The sequence below is a fragment of the Oryzias latipes genome, chromosome 4, assembly GCF_053564925.1.
Source record: "Oryzias latipes strain Hd-rR chromosome 4, Olatipes_Hd-rR_3.1".
Classification (NCBI taxonomy): domain Eukaryota; kingdom Metazoa; phylum Chordata; class Actinopteri; order Beloniformes; family Adrianichthyidae; genus Oryzias; species Oryzias latipes.
In genome coordinates this window covers 15,799,593-15,824,066 of record NC_136240.1, presented here as the reverse complement: position 1 = coordinate 15,824,066, position 24,474 = coordinate 15,799,593, and the positions used below count along the sequence as shown (strand labels likewise).

General features: G+C 39.0%; 1 protein-coding gene across 3 annotated transcripts; it reads right to left on the bottom strand.

The window, feature by feature from the left end:
- Positions 1 to 10,709: 10,709 nt before the first annotated feature.
- LOC101161302 (low-density lipoprotein receptor) lies at positions 10,710 to 24,151 on the bottom strand. 3 transcript variants are annotated; one of them, XM_078946597.1, is made up of 13 exons: positions 24,042 to 24,151; positions 23,676 to 23,753; positions 21,706 to 22,083; positions 18,881 to 19,000; positions 18,530 to 18,655; positions 17,515 to 17,686; positions 16,926 to 17,141; positions 16,402 to 16,520; positions 15,755 to 15,894; positions 14,522 to 14,663; positions 13,527 to 13,715; positions 12,102 to 12,259; positions 10,710 to 11,553 (listed from the first exon to the last, which is right to left on the bottom strand). In XM_078946597.1, exons 1-13 carry the CDS (start codon positions 24,085 to 24,087, stop codon positions 11,518 to 11,520), a joined length of 1,920 nt encoding a protein of 639 aa, XP_078802723.1. In that variant the 5' UTR covers positions 24,088 to 24,151; the 3' UTR covers positions 10,710 to 11,517. The 3 variants fall into 3 exon arrangements, with proteins under 3 accessions (XP_078802723.1, XP_011472310.1, XP_020558035.1); XM_011474008.4 differs by having other exon boundaries at positions 23,844 to 24,132; XM_020702376.3 differs by lacking the exon at positions 24,042 to 24,151 and having other exon boundaries at positions 23,676 to 23,819.
- Between the last annotated feature and the right edge of the window lie 323 nt (positions 24,152 to 24,474).

Genomic DNA, 24,474 nt, shown 5'->3' with positions numbered 1-24,474 from the left:
TACGGGAGGAGGGGTTGAGGAACGTGTTCGGTGAGGGAGCTGTAGAGGGTAGTGTAGTGTGGGGAGGTAGGGGTGGAGCTGTGGTTACGTTGTGATCTTATTGGCCTGCTGTGACGAGGCTCCAGAGGGGTGGTAGGCGGCTCCTGGGCCCTCTGGGTCCTGGCTTCATCCTTGGCCCGCGTCCCGGTGTCCAGCACCCAGTGGCCTGTCCTGTGGCCCAGGGGTCCTGACGCCGGGCTCGCCTATGCCTCCAGGTCCTGGAGGGGCCCCTGTGGGGGACCTCCTCTGCACCTGGCTGGGTGGATGGGCGGTCCCCCCCCCCGCCCGGGCTCTAGTTCTGCTTATGATCACATGACACACTTCGGCAGCGTGCATGTAGCTCCACCCCTACAGGCACGTGCACAGTCACACTGCTCCCTGTCTTCTTTATCCCTCCTCCTAATCCACAGTGTATTGATGGACAGATATGTTCTGCTTATCTTAGTGTCATAATATCATTTTGGATGCAATATATTTTTCTTTTCAGCAGATTTAGCATAAATGTTTCACAGCTTAAAATCCTAACGTATTCAAATGAGCAACTCTGCACTTGTATCCCCTCACTGCCCCCCCCCCCACCACCACCACACACACACACGCACTTTCCCCCTCTCCCTCCCCTTTAATCAAAATAAAATATATATATACAGTCAGGACCATAAATATTTGGACAGACGTTCTTTCTAATTTAGTTTCTGTACATTACCACAGTGAATTTTAAATAAAACAACTCAGATGCCATTGAAGTGCAGACTTTCAGCTTTTATTCCATGGGTTGAACAAAAAGATTGCATAAAAAAGGGAAAAACTAAAGCATTTTTTAAACACAATCCTTTCATTTCATGGGCTCGTAACTAATTGGATATATATATATATATATATATATATACACACCCACCCGCACACGCGCACACACGCGCGCACGCGCGCACGCACGCGCACACGCGCACACACGCACACACGCGCACACACACACACGCACACACACACACACACACACACAGGTACTTAAAACATAAAATAAAAAATAGTAAAAACAAACAGGGGTTTATACAAATGTACACCCTGGTTACACAAAAATACAGAACCTCTTCTTGTAATAAAAAAACCTGTCCAACACAAAAGGTTTTCAGCTCTCCTCTGTTCGCTCAGTTGTTGGACAGAAAAATTTAGAAAAAGCAAAGAAAAATAAGGGAAAATGGCCCTATGTGAAAAAAAAGAATGAGATATTGCCACAAAAACATAAATACAGATGAAGTGGGATTTCATGGCTATTGATGGGTTTTTACAGTAAGAAAAAGACCCAAATTGCAATTTCTAATGCTAAAGGTGGCAGACATCTGGCCTCAAACAACCAGAATGCCACAGACCGTAATGACAACAAGATTTGCATCATTTCCATATGTAAAAAACCTTTTTTCTTACTTGGTTGTTTTTAACAAAAAACAATTAGATTCAAATTTAGTACAACCATGAAAAATGTTAACAACAGGCTAATTAGGAAACAAATGACATTAAAATGAGAAGACATTTGTCTTGAAGTTCTCCAACTCTTAAGGAGTTAATCTTATGCTCAACAAAAAACACTGTAGGAAAAAAAATGTTCTAAATCTCAAATGTAAGACTACATGCCATACATGCTTTTGTTGCATCAAACTGAAGTAACTTGTTCTAAATTCCTGACAGCTTTTTATTTGTGCTTCTCATTTGTCTCCAGCATAATTTCTGCTATCTAGGTCATTCAGATGTGAACACACCAAACACTTCTCTGTTCACTTCCTTTCCACTCGCGTAGGAAGGCTTTTTTTCCCCCTTTAGTTGAGTTCTGAGGTTCTTTTCTTCCGTTTCACTCGTACAAACGTCTCACATCACATTATTTTATATAGGAAGCGTTGTTGACACAAAAGATTTTCAAAATGAAGTCTTTTTGGTTGGAATGTGGGCCGTTTCAAAATCTAGAAGATGCAAAACAAAACATTTCCTCTGCTCTGAGAGTGTGGCCAGTTTTACTAAAACAGAGGCACAACTTTAAAGACCCAGTCCAATCATCTTTTAATCTATTTTTAAAACATTCCCAGTGGTCTTTTAGTTATGTTTGTCCCATTGTTAGACCAAAAAAATAAACTCTTTTTCTAGGACAGGGTGTTTCAACCGTGATCCTCCAGAACCACTGTTTGAGCAGAGTAGGATTTTTTTTAATCGTGCCTTCCTCAAACACACCTGCATGTTTGATAGCTGCCATTATCAGGCTTCTGTTGAGTTTGATGAGGAGCTTAAGCACGTGTGCTCGAGCAGGGTACATGGAAAGCATTCAGGACAAAGGACCAGAGTTAGGAAACACTGTTCAGGGACATAGTTTCTGCAGAACAGCAGTAGTTCATTAGAAATTCACATTTAATTGTGGGCGGTACCGTTGATGCAGAGCACTCCCCCTTCTCCTTCCAGAGAGCTCGGTCTTTACGCTCTCTACTGGTAGCTTGCAGCCCCCCCCCCCCCCCCCCCCCAAATAACATTACCGGTTCAACAAAAATGTTGAGCAATTTTAGAGCTATCCAGCTGTCCATTTTTGAGCCAGATACCAGCTCAGACAAGGAAAATACAGACATATGTAGATCTAGTCGTCCAGAAGCGGACACATCAGAATGAAGTGGAGCAGGGAGTTTGTGGACAACCCATCATGTTTTCTACATTACTAACATGCTCTTTTGCCAACAACATTTTTTCGTCTGCTCTGGAATCACAAAGATTTGAATAAAGAAAAACTCAGAAACGCAATTTAATCTAAAATTCCCATATATAAATATATATATTCAGAAAAATGCCACAAGAACATGCTAAAAACAGCAAAAACAAGATTTTCATTGAATTTTTAAGATTTTTCTACAACCTCTGTACGAGTTGAGCAGGTCCCAATACGATAAGTCTTAAATATGAAGACATTAAACTTTTTCATATGAATTCAAATAAGTTCTTCCCATGCATAGAAGTTGTAGCCAACAGAATAGATCAAGTACAGTTTTTTCCACAACATGTGAGATTAATTAGACTTTCCTGTTTGTATCCTTGAAACTCTGTCCTTTATCTCATGTTATGGCAGCAGAGCAAGGTTTTTGTTGTTTATTTATTCATTTTTTTGTTGATAACTAACAGGTCTTGTGTGTTGGGATGTTGGATGGCAAACAGTCTTAGGAAAAAATGCTCTCTCCCTGAGCCTTTTCCCCTCATTTAGGGACTCTTATCAAGGTTTCAAATCTTGGACGGTTTGGTCTCTCTAGAGAGTTTCATGCTTCTGGAAATGTCTCTAGTGAACTTTTTCTTTTTTATATGCTTTCTGTCCTGTGAGAGAAAACTGTAAAGTAGCACTTTTCCAATCAAACATCCTGTGAGGAAGCCACAACTACTGTGGCCCTGGGCTAAGAGTCAACTGAAAATAAAAAAACGGAAGAAAATATTAACAGTCAGTAAAAAACAAAAAGATAAGCTGTATCTTCTGTCAACAACTATCAAAGGAGGCTCAAATAGAAGGGAACATGACCAATTTGATAATTTCCTGTTTAAGTACAACAATAAGCAGCAGAGAGATGATCACAATTCACTCACTGGACCTGCACCACCTAAGAGCGAAGAGGAGGTGTAGCATGAGGGACAAGGAGTGTCATTGCATTAGCATTTTAGTTTTTTGATAATCAGTACATAATTGCAAAATAAAAATATATACTCAATAAGATTTCTAATCTATGGAGTCATATACTGTTCATAACTTAATAAATAAATATTTGATTAAATAAATAAATGTGACCTCATGCAAATACACAATCAACCAATAAATCTCTCATAAATATATAAAAAGATCATGAAAAGGTGAAAAACCTGCACACAGATTTTAAATTAGCAATTATATTATTCAATATATTTCATTTTGCTTTAAAAACCTGTTTATTATTTTAAAACAGCATTTTAAAATATTCATTTTTAATCATGTGGAATATTATTATAATTCTGTCTTTTTTCAGAACCTTAGATTTCAAAATCAATATTTTCCAAAGTAGCTTTGTTTTTATTTCATGTTGCTGTTTTTCACAATGGCGTATTTATTTTATGAACAGCTTTTTCAGCAGAATGGGTCTATCTGTCAATCAGTGAAAGTGGGCGGGATCTAAACGCTCATTGGCTCATCCATGGAAATCGACTCATATTCCTGGATACCCGCTCAGCGGTGTGCCAGTCCGAGAGATGATATATTTCAGCGATATCCGCGCGGCTTTGCTGACATTAGAGATCAAATATAGACAAACAATCTGTCTGCTGCAGAAGATGCAAACATGGACCACTCTGTTTTTGTAGTTTGAGGGTTTGTGTGGACCAAAGGAGCTCCGGTCGTCCACGTCTCGAATTCCCCGTGAAACACTCTTGAATCTTACGCAATTCACTCAGACAGCTCTCCTTTGCTCTGCAGCTAACAGCTCTGCTGTCTGAGCTCACAGATCCAGTCTGACGTCATCGTGCCTTATGTCGGCTCGCAGGAGGCGCGCTGGCGGACCGACACACAGTCGGACCAGACAGCAGTGGATAGGGGAACAAGCCCGCTCGGGCCTCCTGAACCTTGTGATATTGTTTTATTTTCATTGAGACAGTGATTTTAAATCAGGTCCTCTGCTTTTTTTTCCCCTCTTGGGGAAAATGTTGAACCTTTCCTGCAAAAGTTTCTCTTTCTGGTTGTAAAACGCAGCGGAGATCCGGGGTTTGATTTGGGATCACTTCCCCGTTCAGACCTCTCAGAGCTGGTTATTAAAAGAATCAGTCTCTATACTTTGGATATACTTTTTTATTATTACTTTTCCGGCGAACTGAACAACAGACCCTTAACTTGCGCTAACACACACACACACACACTTTTTGCGCTGGGCGCTCTGATTTATAAGTTTGACTGCAGGAGCTGAAGACTCTCTGGGATGATCTCATGAACTCAAACATGGAAACATTGTTGTGGAACTATTCCAAATAAATAAACCTGATCTCTTAACATTCTCCATGTGCATTGTGCATCCATGCATTGTAAGTGAGATAAACACAGGCAATCGCTCCATGTGGCTATCAGGCAAAAGCATTAGCTGCTAGCTCCTCCCACACGCGGCATGGTGCGTTTATTGAACTCCAGTTCACAGAAGTTTTGTGAAAGTCCAACAGCCACTCAGCCTAACTTAGGCCACTACTAGATGTTCATGAGAAGATGAAAATTGCAGAACCGACCACAAATTCACCTGAATTATGCACACTCGCCCAAAGCCACTTTTATCCGCAAATTTAGAACCAAAACTGCCCAATTTCTGGTAACACTGTGGATGTGTTGAGGTGCATACTCCCCCTAGTGTTGAGGAGTGGGCATCGCGCCGTCACGTTCACTGAAGCATCTTCGATCGATGTAGTCAGGGTGCTGCTGCTCATGTCTGAGTAAAGGAATAGCCAATCACAAAAGTGTCTCCGCCTTGTCTGGTTTTATTGACAGATAGACCCATTCTCCTGGGGCCTGTTTCAGAAAGGTTAAGTGTAAACTCTGAGTGCATTAACCCCGAAATCAGGGAAACCCTGGGTTTGCCGTTTCAGAATGGGAGGTTTGTTAAACCAGAGAAAGCAGAGTAAGTCAAACCCGTTTCTGAAAGAGAGGTAACTTTTACTCGGAGTCAGTATCCATGGTTACTTATGCTGTGAACCTAACCTGGTCGGGAGCAGGTTTTATTCTCCAAACTCGAAGTTTCTGCCGGTCCCCTCCCCTTTTTAAAGACGAAGCGGTATTTTTCGCTTTAACCTTCATTGCCCAAATGTCCGTCACACAGAGACAAGTGACAAGAATGGCTTGTCCTTTTTTGGAGGACCCAATAGATGAGGAGGCTGCATTAATTCGTAGAGAATTACATTTACGTCGTACGAGGATTTTGAGATGACTCGTTTTTTTGTCATTTCCCCATACGTTTTTGTTTGAGCTTTACCGTTTTTCGTTGCAGTCAATTACATATTTACAATGAAAACAACATTAGATATGTATTGCTATGTAGATGTTTCATATGTCAAATATTGTCAACAAAGCCTACATCCATGACATGCTCAAATTTGACCTGATTGAATTATTTTTTTATACTTCATTTTTAGCTGCTGCCATGTTCTTTTAATTCATGCAGGATTGCATCTACATGAAAATGAAATCAGGGACATTGAATTAGATTAATGTAACAATTACTTTTTGGAAACACAATTTGCTAGCACTGCTTACTTTCTTAATCCCATATAGACCTATACCACTTGATCAATACAAGGGTAGTGTTGCAGCGTGTGTGTGTGCTGAGCGGGGTGCAATCCACGAGAGACAAGGGGAAGGGCGATTGCAGGAGCAGATGGGGGGGGGGAGCGGGGGGGGGGGGGGTGCGTGGAATATATTGTGTGTTCGGAGGACGGAGCACTTAGTTAAATAAAGAGAAGGTGTCATTCCCAGAATAACTGTTTTGGAGTCATTCTTAATCCGCTCTGGACGTTGAGGGTTTCGAACGGGAAGTGAACCCCGAAGGAGAATTCCCTTCGGCCCTGAAGGAAATCTCCCCTGCGCTTCTGACCACGGTCGGAAAGACGAGAGAAAAGAAAGAAAGGAGAAGTCTTCGCGCAGCGAAAGGTTCAACAGTAGACAAAAGTTCACTTTTAAAAACACAATTGCATGTATTAATATTAAACTGACCAACGTTTGCAAGAGGGGAAGGATAACAAAAAAGTCCTCTAAACATTATCAACGTTAAATGCATTTTCCCCCAGATTGGTTCTGTACACTATGCAGCATTTCATGCATTTACACCAGGAATAACACTTCAAAAGTACACCTAAATATCGCCATTTTTTATTTCACTCCTTACGCTATTTAAAAAGTTATTACAGCCAATATTTTATAACAATGATTTAAATGCAAACTTACGCATTAACTTGAGCAGCTATGTTTTCCACGCTAACTGTCTCTGTTTTGCAGATGCAGCGGTGTTGCTTTTGTTCCGGAATATGTGTTCATATTCAATGTAACTCTGCTGCAGCACGTCAAGTTCAGCTGGCGAAAAATACGCAGACCTCTTTTTTTCACGGTTGCCATGGTGACTCGTGATATCTGCGCTCCATTAATAATGGCTTCTTATAGTCGCGGTGCGCACGCTCACCTCCGAATCAGTCCACTCAGAGTTGATTGATCTAACTCGGATCAGCTTCTCTGAAACTGAAAACTCAAAGTTGTTAATCTCCCGATTGACCAACTCAGAGTTCAAGTTCAACCTCAGAGTTGGTTGAACCTCCTTTCTGAAACAGGCCCCTGAAAAAGCTCTTCATGAAATAAATACGCCATTGTGAAAAACAGCAACATGAAATAAAAACAAAGCTACTTTGGAAAATATTGATTTTGAAATCCAAGGTTCTGAAAAAAGACGTAGAATTATAATAATATTCCACATAATTAAAAATGAATATTTTAAAATGCTGTTTTAAAATAATGAACAGGTTTTTAAAGCAAAATGAAATATATTGAATAATATAATGGCTAATTTAAAATCAGTGTGCGGGTTTTTCACCATTTCATGGTCTTTTTATATATTTATAAGATATTTATTGGTTGGTTGTGTATTTGCATGAGGTCACATTTATTTATTTAATCTAATATTTATTTATTTAATTATGAACAGTATAGGACTCCATACTAATCCAGCAATTCATTTACAAATAAATACAATACTATGGAAGGTCTTTTCAAATGCAAAACTACTGTTAACATTGATAAAGACAAATTGCAGTATGGTCTGTTACGGGTTTATAATTACAAAAGTTCATTGAAATATTGTTTTCTTACAGGAACAACTAAACCACATAAATCCTAAATGGTGAAAGTAAATTTCCCATTAATTGTCACACACCTGGGCGTGTGAAATGTGTTCTCCACGTTGGACCAATCCCCTGTGGGAGGAACCATTTGGTGGTTTAACCCGTCTGAATGCTGAGTGTCAAGCAGGGAAGCATTGGGCCCCATTTTTAGTCTTAACTGCAGGTTTGAACCCACAACCTCAATCTCAGGGGGAACACCATCACAAACTAGTTTTCACTTTTAAGATTAAATTCCATATTCTATATCGATTTTCTGTCCCCTGTGCAGTTTTGACTTTTTTTTTTTAATTGGATTTCCTGAGCCGTTTACTCTCTCCGTTTAGCTTTGGCTTTAGGACCTTAGGCAGAAGAAGAAAAAAAAAATCTATTTCCTTGATTGTAACCACCTCTGACTACTTTTGCTATATTTACCACTAGATCGGAGAGGAAGCAAAAGAGGTGTTTTTTTATACAAAAATATAGTAAAAACTCTTCCAAACTTTTCTTCTTTGTTTTTTGCTGCTCCCTTTAGGAACCACCACAGAGAATCATCTGCCTCTATCTAAACTAGCAGAGGGGAGTGAGGGCCACATTCTTGCTCGTTTTAAAAACATACCCTCCTCTGGATTCTACTAATTTGGCTGGACACTCCTGATCCAGGTCATCAGCTATGAGGAGGGCAGTGATATCTGGAAAATTTGTAGACACAGCAGCCTTTGATGCCTGATCTAAACCGGTCCTCTGCATCCTCCTCACTCACACCAACCCTGTCGTGTCATCCATGACTACTTTTGTGCAGTCTTTCTCCTGGCCTATTTCATGGTAGCTCCAACTTCTGCATCCTTTTCCCAACACAATCACGGTCCATCCAGTCTACGTCATGTACACCTTTCATTTTGTTCCTGCTGACACTGTCACACATCACATCTGAAACTTTCCTCCACCTATTCCTGCTTGCACGCGGCTCTTTATCCCTTTATCACACTCGCCTCCTTCACCTCTGCCCCTTGTAAACACTCACTCTTCGACTATTTTACACACATTCTTTTTGCAGCTGACCATCTCCTTTCCAGAACAAACCTCCACCTCTCTAGACATTTTCCGCCATCTGCTCCAACAACAGTTCACCACATCATCTGCAAACATCACGGTCCACAGACATTCCTGTCTAGCCTCATCCGTCAGGCTGTCCATCGCCACAATAAGCAAGAAGGAGCTCAAAGCTGATCCTTTTGCCACTCCCACATCCACCTTGAACTCCTCTGTCTTCCCTGGAACAATGCTAAAGTACTTCTCCGTCACTCCAGACTTCCTCATCCAAACCACAACTCCTCTCTGTATTCTGTTACAGACTCTAGATGAACAAAGACAATTCTGTTCCTACCAACCTTCTCTGGTCATCTCAGTGGTTCTTCATTCTAGCTTGAAACGATAGTGTTGCTCACTTGTGACCTCAGACACCACTCTTTCCCATAACTTCATTGTGACTCGTCAGCTTTAATACTCTAATGTTTCCACATCTCTAAACATTTCCCTTGTTTTGAAAAACCAGAACACTTCTCATTTCCTCAAATGTTCACTTTCCAAGATCTTGTTCGTCAGTCCAGTCAGAAACTGATGATCCTTAAATAAGATCACAAAGTAATCCTGGTCCTTTGATATCCAGTTACTATATTAACCTGGTAATCTAATGAAAGATTAACGGAAACAAATCAGTTTGTGAAAGCTTAATCGTTATTTCAGTGGTTTTCACATGTACTGTTCTCAGGGAGAGGCTAATGGAAAATGCAAAACATATTTTTTAGAAAATCTAAACGATACTTTTAAAAATCTATCTGGCAGGAAGTGGGACCACAATTGTCAAATCTGCCACCATCAGTGTAATTAGTAAGTGCAATTGGATCTGAATAAACGCTTTCCTGTTGTTGCATGAGAAGTTTTGCCTTCAGTATAGGGCCCAATTTCCCTGCAAATGTTGATAACCTGCTGCAGGATTTCTCCATCCAGGGCCTTGAGCGTCATTTCCCTGTAACATTTACATGTTTCCATGCTGTAGCAGTAATGATTCAGCTAATTAGAACCCCACAAGCTTTGAATAAGCCTTTAGTAAAGGAGACAGAGTGCAGAATTGGAATATACTAAGCAGTGGTTTAGCAAAGAGCAGGCAAAGAGAAACAATGTCCACCGCACACCCCTTCCTCCCGTCACATCCAGACAAAAAGAAAATATACGGCCTATTTTCTTTTCATTGATTTAGGGTTAGTGATCATATTTCCACAAACAGAGGAAAACCTGGATTTCCTGAATGCTGTCACAGCGGACCGCTTCAACTTCCTGTGGCACAGGAAGCAGGATAGTATTCATAGTTTTCAACCTTACATCCACAAGCAAAGGAAAACAATCTTAGCTTAAACTGATGTTTAAAATGCTGATCTTTGGAGAAAACCTGTATCAGAAAGCAGAGTGTGAAATACTTATAAGCATTTAAGATAAATATAATTGATACAATTTGGTTTCTTTTTGTTTTGGCATTCTTCTGAGTCAACTGTTAAAATATCTAAACTTAGAACAAATGCAGACCATAAACTGTGCAGAGACGAAGGCTGATTTCTCGATTTGTTGTTTTACAATCAGGCTGAAGTAGGACCGAACAAATGGGATTTAGGATTTTGTGATTCTTTGCTTCGTGGAAGTGTTTCCAATATCATCTAGCAGTGATGTCAAACTGTAGTTAATAAACAGATGTGAAAGTCGGAGTGTGGAGGCCTTCAAATGACTCAGTGACAAACACATTTACAAACTTCTAGTTCTTTATTTCATTCACTCACAGAAACTGACAAAACCGTGATGCAACAAAATAAATAAAACCCAGCAACATAAATATATTCTATTAAGCTCGTGTTCAGCAGCCCAGACTCACAGATTCGTCTCTCAGTGATGGCCATATTTAAAATATTTGCTCCCGTTTTGAAACCAGCGTTTACAGCGGTCAACCACCATTACTACTGACCGAGTTCTGCTCAGAACAATGCTCAGTCAGCATTGTGTGATTCATCTCTAAAGAAAAGCCTGTAAAACACATTGTCAAAAAAATAAATTATTGGTAAATTATATTAAAAAAATTTTTTAACTCATCTTTTTTTTTAGTAAAAAAAACTACATCAAAGTAATACTAAATCTTTTCTCTCATTTCCAGTTTCTGTTAGTGAAGTGGTCGTCTAGCTGTCAATTCAATTGTAAGCATTAAATATATCTACCAGTTAGTTTTTTTCCAAATAGGAATAATCAAAGACCTGTATTCCAAAGCTGGTTGAACTGAAAAATACAACCTTATGACCCCAAGGATTGAAGAAAAACATGTTCTCATGATCAAGATAAACAACTTTGAAGGCACGTGGAGCAGCCTTCAGTGAAGCTGAAGTGCCAGAAAACAGTCAGTAATGACACTTGGGCCTCCTCCACTCCCAGAAGCCCTGATGTCATTTCATTAATGATGCAAACCTGCGAAAGGCCGCGCTAGCTGACCAGCTGGGTGAGGTCGCCTCAACGCCCTGCAATAAACAGGAGCGGCGTAGTCAGCTGACCGGGCCTTTCACATCTTCAATCACTGTCCAGGTCCACCTTAAGCAGCAAGTCCTGCAATGGAGAAAGAACTGCTCAAGTTCACACAGAAGGTTTAAGGAAACTAAACCGGGTCAGTATCATCTTAGTGCCTGCTAAAACCCTCATTAATCAAATCTAATTATTATAAAACTTACAAAAAAAATGTAATATTCTTAGTAAGCCTGAAAGGGCTTAATCTGATCAGCTCTCATTGAAAGACCATTTTAAAATGATCAATGTAGAAGTGTGTAGATTTTTTTTCCGCAGGAACACAATTAAGATTCATTATGGGCCACCGGAATCATAAAATGATAATTTTTATTCAAAGAAATGAAACTGGAATACATTTTTTGAGAAGATTTACAATTCTGTTCCTATTAGGTTTATGCTTGTTTTTGTCCAAAAGACAATATCCAGATTCATCCACTCAAAAGATGAAAGAGCAAGTGAATGGAAGACCATTTTTAAAATGATTTGACCAAAACAAAGCCCAGAAACAGCCAATCTTTATGTGTACAGATGCTTCACTAAATCGAGATTCCTCTCAGGAGGACGTGAAGCCATTTTGCCTTTGAACTTGCCTCAATCAGGAACGTCCTTGTACACGAATGTGATTCTTGACTGATGAGCGGGTCCTGGGAATCCTTAAGGGAGAAGCTCAGTGCAGAGGAAGCCCTGGATGGCTGTAGCCTTCTGCACAACCATAGAACCACTCCCAGCAGCAGCACACTGAGGAATACTGACAGACACAAACAAACCCATCACTGTGTGCAGAGGCTGCGCTCAGACACTGATGTCAACTCTATGATGTCAGCTGACGGGACATGCAAGTGGAACAACTGACCACAGCCGTCTATCCAGCAACACCCTTCAATGTGCACTCTTGTTACATGGGAATCCATCAAACTGAAGAAAGAACTTCTTTAAAGTCATTTTTTAAGACATTAATAAAATAGAAACAGGTATTCAGAAACAGACTGTCCTGTACTTGTTTCTTTAACCTCCTAAGACATAGCGTCTACAGGCGTGAACATCATATTTTGGGTTATATTACCACTGTAGGTATGGTAATTCCACTTAACTGGAGCCCTGTGACCATGTCTGCAGAGGGTTAGCTCAGATCTTAAGAGTTTCTAAAAGTAAATCGACAAGGCCTCCTCTGATATTTTGTCACCTTCTTTACTCGAATGGAGAAGACGCTAAAATGATTCTGATTCTTTCCTGTCCTCTCTGACCCTGACCAAAGTGTTTCTGTTAAAGGGTTTTCTTCCAACTGTTCCCTCATTTATGAGGGGTTCTCAGATTGCAAAAACTACGCAGAACTTTGGTTCCAAAAAAAAACCAAAAAAAAAAAGGTCTGATATTTTCTAATTGATCAGTTTATTTTGTGTAAAGCACATAATATGCTGCACAGCGACAGTAGCCTCCAATGGGGAGTTACTAAAACATATTTGACTTTTCTTTATGCTTTTTCAACTAAATCACAAATCAATGAATTTGTGTCCGTGTTCAAGTTAACAGCAGTACTTAATAGGAAAATGGATGACGGCTCATCAAGAGAAATGCCGTTCTTGTATTGAGATTTTTAGCTGCACCGGGATTAGCCTGTTTGGCACAGGATGCATTTTATTTTGAAAGGAAGTCAAACCAGCTTTTGTCAAAAGTAAAAAAAACGTTTTTTGAGAAAACGCTAGTTTCTCTTTATATCTCTGCTTATATTCATGCCAAAAGAGAAATATAATATATGATAAAGTTAACATAGACTGAACACAAAGCAGCATTAAATTTTCTTAAACAATTTTCATTTGCGGCTTCCAATAGGTTTTGATCTGCAGGAATTTACAAAATAACTCACAATCTGCAGGAAATAGGCCCAAATAGTTTTTACTTTTTAAAAAAGGTGGAAGACTCCTGTTTTAGACAAATGATGAAATTAGTGTGGACAGGCTGCAAGCTCGTACTGTAGGCGAGTGGTTAAAGTTTAGAAAGAATGGAAACCGTCTTACTGATCAATGACAGAATTCCAGCAAAAGTGAGAACAGAAAAAGTTGATGCCGGAACGGAGATCTCAGGAGTCTGAGGTTTGTTGATCCTCGTCTCTGTGGAAGCGCATCTGAAGCGTAATCTTTCAGGCTGCAGGTCGATGAGGCAGGCGTGAGGGCACAGCGTCCCGGGGCGTCCACACGCAGCTGGGCCTTCAGAAGCACCAGAATATACATTAAAGGCTGTGTCACACAGCCACTACATAGATTTTTCGCCATGTTGGATTGAGGAAAATTGGTCATACGTGAATATGCGTAAAAAAATGAAAAAGGTTTTTATGTGGAATTTTCACAGATGTAACACGAATGATACATCCGAACCACCTTAAAACGACAAAAACCATCCAAAAGAACAAACATGTACATCAATGTCGAACATGAACAATACGTGATTTTTGCACTGTTTATGTGTAATTCACTAGTGATTTTAGCGTTAATTACGTAATTTGAACATGATATGTGCGCCCTATACGCAAGTTAAAAGTTATACATCGGTGGTACATGCATGAAAAGTGGAACGGTCGCAGAAAGCCACAAATTTGGGTATGCATCTTGCAAAAATCATGCACAAATGCGTAAGATTTATGTAATAATGGTGTGTAAACTACGTAAAAACTGCATAATTCTCAACCGACCAAAGTTTTGAACAGCTAAAGACTGAATTCATGTGAAACTCATCGGCCAAAACCCTCAAAGGACATCTGTGCACATTGACGAATGATTTACACAAGAAACATGAATTACATTTATCACGGGTGTATCACGAAAGACTGAAATTTCATACGTGGAAAATTCGCAAAATGTATGTAGTGGCTGAGTGACATGGCCTTAAAAAAGGAGAGGAGGGGATCAGGAAAGTAACGGAACATAAATGTAACATTAAAAAAAAAAAAAGGCACTTGGTCTTTGAGATGAAATACTTTAAATGTCTGATTTAACAGGTGATGTGTTTGGTTTACCGTTTGGTTGGAGCACAGGTTGAATGATGGCAACTCCTCCGCCTGAGGGGATGTCAGACAGCAGCACCTGGAGGTTTTTACCATTGTGCTTGTTTGCGCGACAGATTGAGCGAGTCACTTCTTCACTCCAATACAAATACCCCTAAAGCAGTGAAGGATCATGGTTACCGTTGCAGTATGTCTTGAATAGAGTTAAAAAAAACTGTATTTTCACTGCAGCTCATTGGGCAGGAGTGTCCAGTCCCAGTCCCCAAGGGTTGTGTCCTGCTCGTTTTTGGCTTTTGAAAGATTTGTATGGGGTCAAACCAGGATCATCTTAAAGTGACTGAAAAACGAAATGGTACATTTGAAATAATAATGAAAACTGTTTGAAACTTTAAAGTGCACAAAATTTGAAAAGATAAAAATATCAATTTGAAAAAAAAAGTATTTGAAGAAATACTGAAAACTTGAATAACAAAAAAAGATAAACCTAAAACTATAGCCAAATTAGAAGAATGTCTATATGGAACAGCTGCTGTTTTGCATTTAAAATTTTTGCTTTTGTTCTCTCTTCCGCTTTGCTTCCAGTCCTCAATTACATATGTACCAAACTCTGGAGGGACGACACAGGCTGCGCCAAGAACAGACGCTCTACTGGAGCAAAAATGACATCACCATAACCTCTGTCACCCCATCTCAATTGTGTCCCAGCAGCGAATGGGCTCAAAGCCCCTCCCCTGCACATTACATTAGGCTCAATTCCAAAAAAAAGAAAAAGTCTGAGTTGAAACTTTAAAATTCCAGACTGAAAGCTAAGAGGGAGACAAATGAAAAAACAAAAATTGAATCTACACAAAAAAACAGCAGCTGTTAAAAATAAGATTTTTTTTTCATTTTGCAACAGCTTTAGATTTATAGTGTTGTATTCAGGCTTTTCAGCATTTCTTTGAATAAAAAAGAAAAAAAAAATCAAATGTCCCATTTCATTTTCCAGTTTTCAATATTTCTATCAAGTTAATGTGTACTTTTGAGATTTAAACTGATTCTGATATTTGACAACATATTTCTGCCATTCCTACTGCAGGTGAACAAAATCCGGTACATTTGGCCGTCAAGAAAAATAAATAAATAAATAAAAATAGAAGTTTGTGGGAATGAAGCAAAACATTGAAAAAAACCCTCAAGAACTCAGATCAGGCACCCATGAAAGCCCAACACTCCTATTCAATGTGTGGGCCGTGATAAACATACCTCAAAAACAGCGAGTCCAAACACCCGGTCCAGGTAACCATTAGATTCTACCACCGTTTTACGGTGGCGACCTTCAAAGGTAACTCTGGAGATGCTCCTGGCTCCTTGGTCAAACCAGTAAAGGAGCTGCCGCGGTATGTCTAGAGAAAATAAATAAATAAATAAACAGCTGTACCATTAAGAGCATTACTGTAAGTAAAAAATAAAAATAAAAAACAAGAATTTGATTTATTTGTTCTCAAATGTCCCCATTATAAAAACGTCTTCTTTAGACATTGGGGTGTCCAAAAGGACAATTGGCTTTACAAAAGAAAGAAAACAAAAACGCATCACAAAACCTTATTTAGGAATAAATCTGAAATCTGATATTGCTGAGTACTTTTGCAAAAACAGGGGATATTGACTCACGCCAGGGAACGTCCACGCAGCCTAACTTTAATTTTTCTGCATCAATATGCTTTGGAAAAAGGAACATTTGATTTTAAAGTGCATGAGAAAAAAGGGCGCCTGTACTTTGCAAAAAGGAAAAAAGGTTTAAAAATGCTATAGGGATGCTTTAAGAATTTAAATCAATACTGAAGCTGCATCTTAAAGGTTATGTCTTCCAGATAATGTCATCTATATAGTCTAAAAAGCTGCAAACATACCCAGAGTGATGGCAAAAGGCTGGTTTAAGGAGGATGTGACCAGAGCGGTCCGTCCGTGGCCATCCAAGCTGGCCCTCTCGATCTTCGGGGCGCTGCCACACTGAGTCCAGAAGACAAACCTGAGAAATAACATTTGGTTTTTTCTAATGCTATGCTTTTATTTTCCAGCACTGGTGCCACACAGTTAAAGACCAACTCTAATGAAGATTCGGTTTTTGGTGTTTTTAACATGTTGTTGTGGCTTTTTCCTGATGATCGAGGACACATAAAAGATAATTAAGCTTAAAATTGCATTTCTTTATTCAAATCGTGGTGAATCAGGAGCAGATGAAGCACAGATTGTAAGCTAACCAAAGAGCCTCCAGGCCTTTAGGGTTTTTAAGAAAACCGACTTGCTGCCAATTACCTGGATCAGATGTGTTTTCCCTAATGACAAGCTACAATGGCAAGTTAGTTGGAAGCCTGTGTTTGACACCTATGTTATAGAGGGCATTTTGAACCGACTGAGCATTTCGGTCTCGCACCCTTGAAGAGGCTCCACAGCCACAGCAGAGGGCTCGTCGAGTCCTGTGATAAGTGGGTGCTCTGGTGAACCGTCCATCAGGGCCGCGTTTAGAGAACCCTGGTCTGGACTGGTCCAGTAGAGAAGTCGGTGGATCCAGTCCACAGCTAGGCCCGACACTGAACCTTGTGCTTTTTGCACCAGCACGGCTTCCTGGGGTTCTTTATCCAAAGATATCCTGAAAAAAATCCACAAGACAGACACCTGAACCAGACTTGAAACAAACGTGTTTTACGTCGGTTAAATCAGGATTTTTCTAGTTATTAAATATTTTACAAAAGTAAAGCTACAGCTTGGTTCACCATTATTGTGTGTAATGATGAACTGTGTTACATATCTTCATCTTAATAAAATGAATTGTCTAGAAAACAACTAAGTGCTCCAAAAGTTCCAGGATGCCACTTGGTTCATTTAATAGACATGAGAAACATTTTTACTGGCTTATTCTGCTACATCTGTGAGGCTCATGCTTTTATTTTAGTGGGTTGTAAGAAAAGTAATATAATGGAGAGCAAACATAAAAGGGAGGTGTGTGTGGGTTCTTCTGTTACCTGTAAATAAAGTTTTGTCCTTGCTGGGCCCAGTACAGTGTGCGGTTGGACGTCACGGCTGCCAATGGACCCCGCCCTGGTAAATGTGGGGCCAGGGTCTCATGATCCGTGCCAAACAGGCTCATCAACTGTATTCCTTTAGAAGTGGTGAGGACCAGCTGAGCTTCATCTCCTGGGGGAAGACAAACACAGATTCAATGAAAGATATGCACATCAGTGCCACAGCCTGGGAAAACAAAGAAAAACTGTCACTAAGTAAGCAGCACAGGCAACATGGATAGAACCGATAGAAAAAAACAAATACAGAAAACTTTATTGTTATTTATTTATTTATATAGTGCAACTTAACCCCCATATGAGTAATGTCAAGTTTTGCAATTTTTCCTTTCAATTATGTTAAAAATTTAATCATACAGAAGCACTGGAAAAAAAAAATACAGAAACTTCAGTTTGATGACTCCTGCCAAATCTGCTTAATGCATGAATACATAGATTCATATTCAGTTCTGATTGTTCTTTCAAAGTGTTCCCAGTGGTTTTTAGTCAAAAAGCAAATACCTGTCGTTTTCTAGGTCAGTTTCTGCAGAGCAGCAGGAGAAATTTGCCTGTGAGTCATTGGCCGAACAACCCCGCCCCTCTTCCCGTCTCTGTTGCTTAGGAGCGCGGAGCAGGGAGCTTGTGGCCCACCCAGCATATATTCTACTTCACAAATAAGCCTTTTTTCAAAACAGAATTTTTTTCATCTGCTCCTGATTCCCAACAAAATGAATACAAAAAAATAATCAGAAATGCAATTTAATCTTAATTTTCCAAATATATGTTCTCTATGATGAGAAAATGATACAATGACATGTTAAAAAACACAATTTTTTTAATCAGAGTGGGTCTTTAAGTCTAGATTTTTTAAATATCACAACATGAAAGATGTGTCCTTTGAGAATTCTTAATGAAACATGAGCAAAGTAAAGCCTGTTTCTGCTGTGTTAGTGGACCTGTGTGAGATCGTCTGCTGTACCTCCAGCTGTGCATGCCCCTGTGGTTGAACCCGGACGGTAACCCTCGTGACAGTCACAGGTGATGCTATGGCTGCTGTGAACGCACAGCTGATCACATACGTCTCTTTCCAGGCACACGTCAACCTCTACAAAGACAGGGAAACACCTTCCAGTATGCGTGTTATGAATGTGCCGCTCGGGCTGCTACATGCAAACACTAAGAAGAGGTCAGTTACTACACGCAAACAAGTTCTGCTCAGACAACACAAGCTTTGTTGTTCACATTTGAATGCGAACAACAGTTCCTGATAAGGGAATTGCATCATAAAAGCACTTTGTTGGGATAGTTGTGAAAAAACGGTGTGACTCACCTTCACACAAACTGTCGTCGACGAGCTTCATGTTGTCAGGACACTGGCAGAGGAAACCCATGGGGAGGTCCACACAGTGATGAGAGCAGCCGCCATTATTGACCAGACACTCGTTCTGATCTGCAGGAAAACAATAACGATGGTTCTTATTTTTACTGATATAATAATGCTGGACTGGAGAGACTTTGATAAAACAAAAAAATAAAAATCAATGTTAGCGATGAGTTAGCATTAGGCCTGCACAATATACCGCAAATTTATCGTTATCGCGACATCAAGCTGTGCAATATGCATACCGCAAGAGACGGGGAAAATCGCAATAATTGGTTACTTTGACCCATGTGCTATCCTAGGCACTTTAACATTGGGAGTTGGGTCATCTAGACCCACTAGACAGTGCACTGAACCTTTTTTCTTCAATGATTTGTGATCTTCACTGGTGTCCATGGATTACATGAAATCTTTCCACCTTTATCCACCTTTGTCATGGTAGGGAGAACACGTCAATGTAAGGGGGGGGTCATATAAGATAGCACAAGGGTTAAATGTGCTAAAACAAACTCATGGCAGCTTGAAATAATGAATAAATGAAATAAATCCCTTTATGCATTTAACCAATTGGAAGGACCCGTTTACGTTGTTGATCAATCAGATGAGCCCTTTTATGTTTGACGTTTGCCTCCTACGTCGACAAGGGTCATTTCGAGTATAATTTTTATACTGTTGCATTGAAATGGAAATGATGTTTTTGGTTGGTTTGATATTTGTTTATATACCGCAAATTATATCGTTATCGCAATATTAATCACCAATATCGCATATCGCGAGTTTTCCTCATATCGTGCAGCCCTAGTTAGCATTTATTAAAAAAACAAACAAAACATTTTTACGTTATCCAGACGTTTTATGAAATCCCCAAATAGTTTGTGAAACATTACCATTTACTTATTAAAACTGGTAAAAAACAAAAATAAAATAAAAATGAAGCTGTAAATGTCAATGAAATACTCTGCAATTAAAAATACAGAAAATATTTGGGTAGGAATTGTTAAAATTAGAAAGTAAAAGGTCCCTGTGGTTATTAAGGAATGTACTTCTTGCAGTTGTAAAGACTGTTTAAGTCTGATGAGGCTGTTCTACACATAACTGGATGTAAACTATGCAGTGCCAACATTCATCACGTCCTTGCAAAACAACGATAAAGTACCAAGGACTGTTTTTACAGCAGAATTAAAACAAAACAAAAAGAAGTGAGGAGGAGAGGAAATGCCATTGTCTCCTCCCCCACACTGGAGAGCTTTAGATCATCCAACAGTGTTTTTTTTCTGTCCCGATTGCAGTTTCTTCACACTCAGAGGATCAGTTTTACACTAAAGCCCAGTCATCTGTCAGGGGCCATCAGAGACCGGATTAAAAAAATTGAAAAATTGACCACCAGTAAACCAACTGTTTTAAACATGAAACATAAAAATGTGGACTTTTCTGTGACCTCCTTGATAAGAGTAATAGAACTTGATAAAAATGCAACTGAGATAAATAGCTGCAAACAATGGAATAAGTGCAAACAGGACGCTGTGCTTGCAGTAAGAGCATGAGTGTAGAACTTTATTGCACTTGTGTGTAATAAATATTAAAAAAAAAAAGTTTTAAGAACTTGTTCTTTAAACTAATTTAAAAAACATTAATGGTTTTAAGTCAAGTAAGACATACTGGAGCCTTGAGGAGTCAAAATGTTTATGGTTTTTGTTTGAACTCCAATTAAAAAATGTATATATATGCACCGCTATAGGTTTGTGTGTAAAACAGTGTCTTTACAATAAAAAATAAGTTAACAGATTTTTTACCAACTAACCCCCCCCCCCCCCCATTTCCTCATGACGAGAAAGCTCACTTATACAACATGAATACATCCCCAAATTTACTGAGGAATAAATTAAAATATCAATGTTTATAGGAGTATGTTTCTTCTTGCAAAACAAATAAACCAATAAGTATTCACAAACCTGTTACGAACAAGTTCACAGTTAGATAATCTCTAATTATTTTGTTATAAAGGTTTTATCACATCTTGAGGGTTTTTTTTCCTTCTTAGTGCTTTTATTTGTTAAAACTACAACCCAATGATAATGAGACAGGGAAGTGACTAACCCTTTATTGCCCTCTGCTGGATATTCAGCGCTACTGCATTCTTTTTGCTCATTTTAAACGTTTAAAAAAGTTATGAAGATCAACACTTTGCCTTAGGCGTAGACTCAAAGTCACAATTTAATTTATGATTAATTCCAATATCCAATCCTATGGATTGGTTTTGAAATATCCTAATAATTTATTTTAACCAAAATGTGGAAATTTCATCCATAAAATTATAACATCTTGCACCGAATTTTTTTTTTGCCTCTAAAATACAGACAATGCATTAAAGGAAAAATTATAGATTTTTATAATTGAATACAACTTCTTTCAATATAATCCGTTTATTTGTATTTTGAGATTCAGGTTTAGTTCAGTTTGTGTTCCTGCACTGGGGTGTAAACCAAAATCAAATCCAAACTTTTTATGTAAAGCACTTTTCATACTCCTGTAACTCAAAGTGATTGACAAAGTCAAACGTTTTTTAATTTAAAAGCCAAAAGCAAAACAAAGACTTTCCCACACAAATTATAAAGACATACAAAATGGTTTATACCGCACTGCATCTCCTGCATCCTGAGAAAATGTCTCCAAGTTTTTCAAGTTTGTTCTTTGATTGCTAGTAGAGGTAAGAAAGTCACCCAGATTTTTAACAATTTCAATGAATAAGCTTCTTTTTCTTCCCCAATACTCACTGCAATCTTCCTCATCGCTGCCATCAGAGCAGTCAGGTGTGTTGTCACACCTCCACACATGGCGGATGCATTCTCCGTTGCCACACTGAAACTCTGACGGAGGACATGTCGGCGCCGTCTGAGCGGCAGGCTGGTCCGAGCCACACAGCTCCCAGCTCTCGTCCCGTTTGTTTGTGCAGTCGGCTCGTCCATCGCACACTTTGTCTTTGAGCAGGCAGGCGTCAGATGGGCCGCAGGAGAAGAGCCCAGAGGTGCAGTTCTGACAGGAATCCTCGTCGCTCCCGTCACCGCAGTCATCAACACCGTTGCATAAGAGCTTTGTTGATATGCACCTACTGCTGCGGCAGGTAAACTCATCTTTTTTACACCATTCCTCACCTGCAAGTTATGAAACACAGCAGGAAGGACGACAGAATTGAGGTTATTACATCACATACTGCACCTAACATCTGTTGCATAAGCACTTGCCTAAACTACTTTATACATCTGGGAATGTATAAGGTTTAAGAATTATAGATATTTTTGCAAATTGTAAAATTGAAATGTCTCAATTTACCAATAAGATATCACATTCTGATGAAGACATGAAACTTTTGCTGTGGTCGTTTTAATACAAAGACAAATCAAAACAAGACTGAACGGTTTTGGAGCCTCAACAAATCAGAGCAATAACTAAAAAATAATTTAAAAAAGAGAATCCTGAGGTAGACGCCAACATTAGTGTATCAAAGTCCAGAAGACAAGGAACTTCTTCAAGATTTACACAGAAAAAACTAAACATTTATGTAGGGTTTTCAGTTTCATGCAGCTGAGAAAGGCCGCTCAGTCAGATCCACATATCAGGTTCTGACACAGCCTACAAAGTAAAGCGATACAGTTCTGTTTTTTTTTTTTAATTGTCATATGATCTCTTAACTCTGTCCACTGTGCAAGAAGATTTTCCACGTAAAGCAGTTTAAAAAAATGTTACCCTTTAACTTTTGCAGCATGGAGAATGGGACTATTAAGAAGTACTATTGAGTAACGTTGGCAGCACAGGGGAGGTGAATACCTGCTGCTTAAATGTGCAGATGTGGTTTTAATGTGTGAGAACTGATCTCAGGAGCAGCAGATTCCCACTAAACCTCTCAGGAATTTAGTATCAAAGGCTCCCGTGACCTTAATGGGATTGGAAATGAAAATCTATGATGACATGATCTTACATTAAAAAAAAATTATTAATTTAAATCCACAAAAAGGGGATAACGCTGACATGTGTTGAAAGATTAGCAAAACGTTCATCCTCATTAAAAGCTCAAAGACTACAGTGTTTAAAAAAAATTAAAAGGTTGAATGTTCTGGTACCTTTTTAAGATTGTAAATGCTTGTTTCAAAAGAAAAGAATAAAGTTAAATTAACTACTTTAATTTGCGTCCTTCCATTTTCCTTTCAGTTTCTTTGAATTTTTAACCACAACTGAAATTTTGTTTAATAAATTCCAAAGACTACAAGATTTTGTACATTACATTAATCTCCTGCACAAATAACTTTATCCACCCGAAATCCAAAATAATACGTATTCCAGTACAATAAATATACATCTATAGGAATTTTGTTTTAGATTTTAAATTGTAAACAATTATAATTGTAGCAACTTTATAAGCAAAACAAAGTTGCCTTTTTTCCAACGACTTCAACTTTTGTGCAAAAGTGCAGGCAATAATCACGCAAACATGTCATTAAACAGGCAGGAAAGGTTTCAGTATGTTAGGGCAAAACGTGCAAACACTCATTAATGCTGCGATAAGACTTCATGATGTAACATCTGTCAAATCACAAAAAACCGCGAGTACAACTGCAAGAGGCGTGGGTCACCTCCGAGGCTGCATGTCAATTTTGGAGTGCCAAAAGTGAACACAAACAGTTTCAAAGCTACTAGGACACGCAAAACGTGCGTGTTTCATTTAACAGCGAAGACTCCCGCATCTTACCACATATCTGAAGGATAAAGAGCGGCGCGACCAGGAGAGCCAAACATCCAAGGTGCCCCATGCTTGATCCGCCACCCTCTGCAGAAACGAGACACACGCGGCGCATAGAAATGACGTCAGCGTTTTTCTGTCAAACGGCAGGTGAATAGAATAAACCTATATTTATACCTCTGCTGGGTTTTTTTTAAAGGTGACATTATTTTTCATACAAAATTTAAAATTATACATTAAATTACATGATTTATTCACTGTTTTCTTTTAGCTAAAGAGGAGTCTGGTTTGTTGCGTGTGTTCTGCGCGGATGAAACTCGTTTCTTCAAGGTTTCAGTCAAGATAATTTTTTATGACAAAAATGCAAAAAATTACTTTTTCTTTCTGCCATAAGGAGTTGTGACACTTGATCATGCGCCATAAATACATTAGCATCATCTTGAACATTCTTTCTAGTCAGGTGTGTGTGGAAATACAGGTGTTTCATTTTTAAACTTTATTAACAAATATTACACATACAAGGAAATACAGGTGTTTCCAATGTTTTTTGATTAGCTCTCCCACACACAATTACTGGAACACCTGTGCATCCTGGTCAGGATCAGTATCCCTTTCACTCATCATTTTCCTCTTTATTATTGAGTGCATAAGAATTGCAACACTACTGAGTTATTTCCCGTCTAAAAATCTAAACCAGCAACCTACCAGCCATTTCAACCAGTGAGTAAACGTTTAATTTTTAATAAGACCCACTGGTGCAAAAAAACTAGGCAAATTCATTTCCCCTTAAAATAAATAACTGTCACAA